This window comes from Daucus carota, chromosome 6 (genome assembly GCF_001625215.2).
Source record: "Daucus carota subsp. sativus chromosome 6, DH1 v3.0, whole genome shotgun sequence".
NCBI lineage: Eukaryota > Viridiplantae > Streptophyta > Magnoliopsida > Apiales > Apiaceae > Daucus > Daucus carota.
The window spans coordinates 40,762,347-40,766,412 of record NC_030386.2 but is presented as its reverse complement, the minus strand read 5'-3'; the positions used below and the strand labels follow the sequence as shown (position 1 = coordinate 40,766,412).

Sequence of the window (4,066 nt, the reverse complement as noted above, 5' to 3'; positions counted from 1 at the left end):
ACATTCACGTATATGTAATAGAAATATATATTATTTATACTAATGATTTATAGTATAAAAAAATATTGTAAAAGTTAAAATTTCAAGATTGAAGATCGATTAATATAATTTAATAAAATTTCAATTCATTAATACTAAAATATTAACAAATAATATTAAAATTTAATTATATATAATAAATTTAAAATTATTTAGGAGCCCGTGCTTTGCATGGGTTTAAGTCTAGTTATATTGATAAAGTAAAATATAGGCCTGTCAGGATAATTTTAGATGTAAAACTGGGATCTGTTTTTCTGTTTAATATGAACTTTTAAGTTTATATGGTCTTTTTTGTAATATAATGTAATTATTATTTATATTCTTAATTTCATTTTTATAACATTTATTTTGATTTTTGTTTGATGTATATTCGAATCCTGTTAATTAGTTTTCAAAATAAGTTAATATAAATAATTCACATTAATTAAACTTGTATATTTAAATTTATCAATAATGACATATGTACTCCAAAATAATATATATTTTTATAAACATAAAAAATAAAAAAAAATAAAAATTATAATTAGTTAAATATAGGCCTAGAATAATTCATCTCACATATAAAGATATTAAATATATTATTTTCTATTGATATCAATTATCTTCTATCAAATATTATTTTTATATTAACAAATTATAACCAATATAAAGACAATTTCAAATTATAAATCAAAAATTTAATATCATTAAGCTGATTGAACTTTTACAAGTCAGAGCGCACATTAACTCCTGGCTTGAGCAGAAAGAAAAGCAGAAAACTCCCCCTACATTTACACACAAAACCCACTCAACACACCACCCAAACAAACCACCGTAATCAAACCTCCAAAACGACGCCGTAACGATGTTCCGCAACCAATACGACACCGACGTGACGACCTGGAGCCCGGCCGGCCGCTTATTCCAAGTCGAATACGCAATGGAGGCGGTGAAACAAGGCTCCGCCGCAATCGGTCTCCGATCCAAGTCTCACGTGGTTCTGGCCTGCGTTAACAAGTCTAATTCCGAGCTCTCTTCTCATCAGAAGAAGATCTTCAAGGCCGACGATCATATCGGCGTGGCTATCGCGGGCCTCACTGCTGATGGACGCGTGTTGTCTCGGTATATGAGATCTGAATGTATCAATTATAGTTACTCTTATGAGTCTCCTCTCCCTGTTGGTCGCCTCGTTGTTCAGCTCGCCGATAAGGCTCAGGTATAAACTCTCTGTAATTAATAATCCCTGTAATAATAGGATAAAGTAGGACCACTTGATAATAGCTGATAATGTGATCAACTTAGAACCCCTCTAAATTAATGCTCTCTAAACATACTAAACATAAAGAGTGGTCCCAAGTCGGAACTGATATTAAAATTCCATAACCCCTTGCTGTGATAACCAATATATTTTAAGATAATCTTATGTTGTGTTTGGTTGGGGTGAATGAAATGGAATGGAATGGAATGAGCGAAAATGAAAGAAAATAATAGAGGGTAGAAGAAACGACTTGAAAAAAAATTGAGTGAATGTAAATTTTGTATGATGAGAATTGAGTAGAAATTAGTTATGAGAAGGAATGGAGCATTCCTTTATAAAATGGAGGGTTTGAGCTCTAGTTAAGGGTGCTAGGAATGGAATGGTGGAAGGAATGAAATTATTCAACATTCAACTAAAATATAGTTCAAATTTCATTCTATTCCCTCCATTTTCATTCACAAACTAAACACAACATTAGTGTTAAATATTGGTCCCAAGTGATATTGATTATATACATGTTTTTACACTATGTGAACATGAAAAATATTTTAATACTAATTTGGCGATTTTTCCTTGTTGAACAATCTCCACACCATCATTATCATGTAAGTTACCTTTAATTTGCTGTGTGATATCTTTTATGTTATATTTTTAACAAATTTTTCATCAATTTTGGGTATGTTATCGAATTTATGTAACTTTTGTAAAGTGATAAATTTTTTGTGATCCCAAGAATATCATATCCTTTAGAGGGGTTTTTATGTACTTGACAATGGCAACACTGGAGAAAGTAATAGTCTTATGTCCTCATTTAATAGCCTTGATTAATATTCTCTATAAAGTAATATCCTCATGTTTTATTTATTAGCCTTAATGAATAATACACTGATATTAATACTCGATAAAGTCAGTTTATTTTTGATAAATTAAATTAGTAATCGATAAATTTAGAATATTCAAAAGAGTGGTCATTGGTAACCTTGATTAGTTAAAATGCTTGATAATTCAATACTCGATGTAGTAATGGCCTTTGTAAGAGTACTCCCTCTTTCTCATAATACATGTGACTTTTGAAGATGTATTTTTTCCTATAATACTTGTCAATATCTATTTTCAGTAAAGTTTTTAATTCCATTACTTTCATTAGTTTGCTTGTTCAAAAACAAGTATGGACTTTTTTTTACATATTTTCAAGTTCCGTATTAGAATTAACTATTTACTCATTAGATCAAAATAAAACAGGAGTAGTAAATATGAAAACTATATTTGATGTTTGAATTTTTAATATGCGTAATTTTTTTAAGTGCGACTTGTATCATAGGATGGAGGGACTACGTAATAACAATGGTGAGCATATGTTCTCCGCCAATTCTATAATACAAGTCACTTTCGAAAGAACACTAGGCATAGTAAGAAATTCTTACATCAAACATAATTTCCATCTCTATCTACATTAATTAATTTGATTAATGAGTAGATAACTATTTCCAATACAAAATTTGACTTATAAGCATTTAATATGTGAAAAAAGTCTATATATTCTGGGGAATAAGAAAATAGAAGAAAAGAAGTGGGAATCACTAATTTAATTGAAAGTAAACATGGACAAATTGGGAGACGGTTTTTTTTTTTTTTTTTTATATCAAAAGTGACTTGTATTATGGGGCGGAGCGAGTATTGTAGAGGTGGTGTATTTTTTAGCTCAATGAATTAAATTAGCTCTTTGGTTTCGAGGATATCGTTGAGCAGTTATATTTATTATGTTTTCTTTTTATGTATTAGGGTTTTTATCTGAAACGTATGTGTATTGTGTATAATTAGTTATATGGGGTTCTATATGTAAATGACAATTAAATTTAGGGTTTGCATTCTTTACTTTGGATATTGATGTTTATTATTCTTAATGCTAAGATTGGTGATGTATATGTGTACTTGTGGATTTAGTTTAGAATTTATTGTTTATTTGTGATTTTTATGCCTGTGATGATTGGACCATTTGATGTCATTATTTTGAGAGTTACATTTCTAACTCATTAGCTAACTATGAGCGGAAAGTTACGTCCATGTTTCATTTGTACATCAGTATTTGTCTCGACAAATTCATTTATATGCATATGGCATATCAATGTGGACAAATGGACTTAAACATGTAACATTAGACCTAGTATCTAGATTAGACCTGTAAAAGTTTCTAGATTTGTCACTGAAACTAATGATTTTGTGTGTGATTATTCATCAGTCATCACTACTGGCTGTTCAAAATAAGTTTCTTTAGCACCCACAGGCCACAAGGAGAAGGATAACACTCCAGTAGGTTTTACTAACTCTGTTTGCCTATACGTTAGTTGAGACTTCCCAGAATATCTCAAGTGATTATGAGTTATGAATGTGTGGATGGAAGCTAAGTTCATCCCAAAATTAATTACTATAATAGCTAACGACACCCACGTGGAACGTGCTCTCCTATATGGATGGCAGTTAAGTCTGTAGTGCTTGTCTTAGAACAAGTCTAATGGAGGTGCTAAAAGTGGTGCTATATCTATAATATAGCACCCAAGCAAAAAACCTCACTCCAACGAGGTGCTAACATGGATGTAATCATATACAACCAAATGCTAACCTGGTTCTAAATATAGAACCAAGTATAGATGTTGCTATAATTTCATATAAGCATGTAAGTGGGAAATCAATGTTTTAAGTAATGCTGACAAACAAAGTAGTGCATTTGAATTTTTGGTGATAGTTTGGTGCTATTTTTAAATCAACTCATTGGAGTAGAAGTTCTATTTA

At 30.4% G+C, this 4,066-nt stretch overlaps 1 protein-coding gene across 1 annotated transcript; it reads left to right on the top strand.

The window, feature by feature from the left end:
• The first annotated feature begins 883 nt into the window (after positions 1 to 883).
• LOC135147297 (proteasome subunit alpha type-1-B) lies at positions 884 to 1,240 on the top strand. The gene has a single exon (XM_064080236.1). The coding sequence runs from the start codon at positions 884 to 886 to the stop codon at positions 1,238 to 1,240; it is 357 nt and encodes a 118-aa protein (XP_063936306.1).
• Positions 1,241 to 4,066: the final 2,826 nt, after the last annotated feature.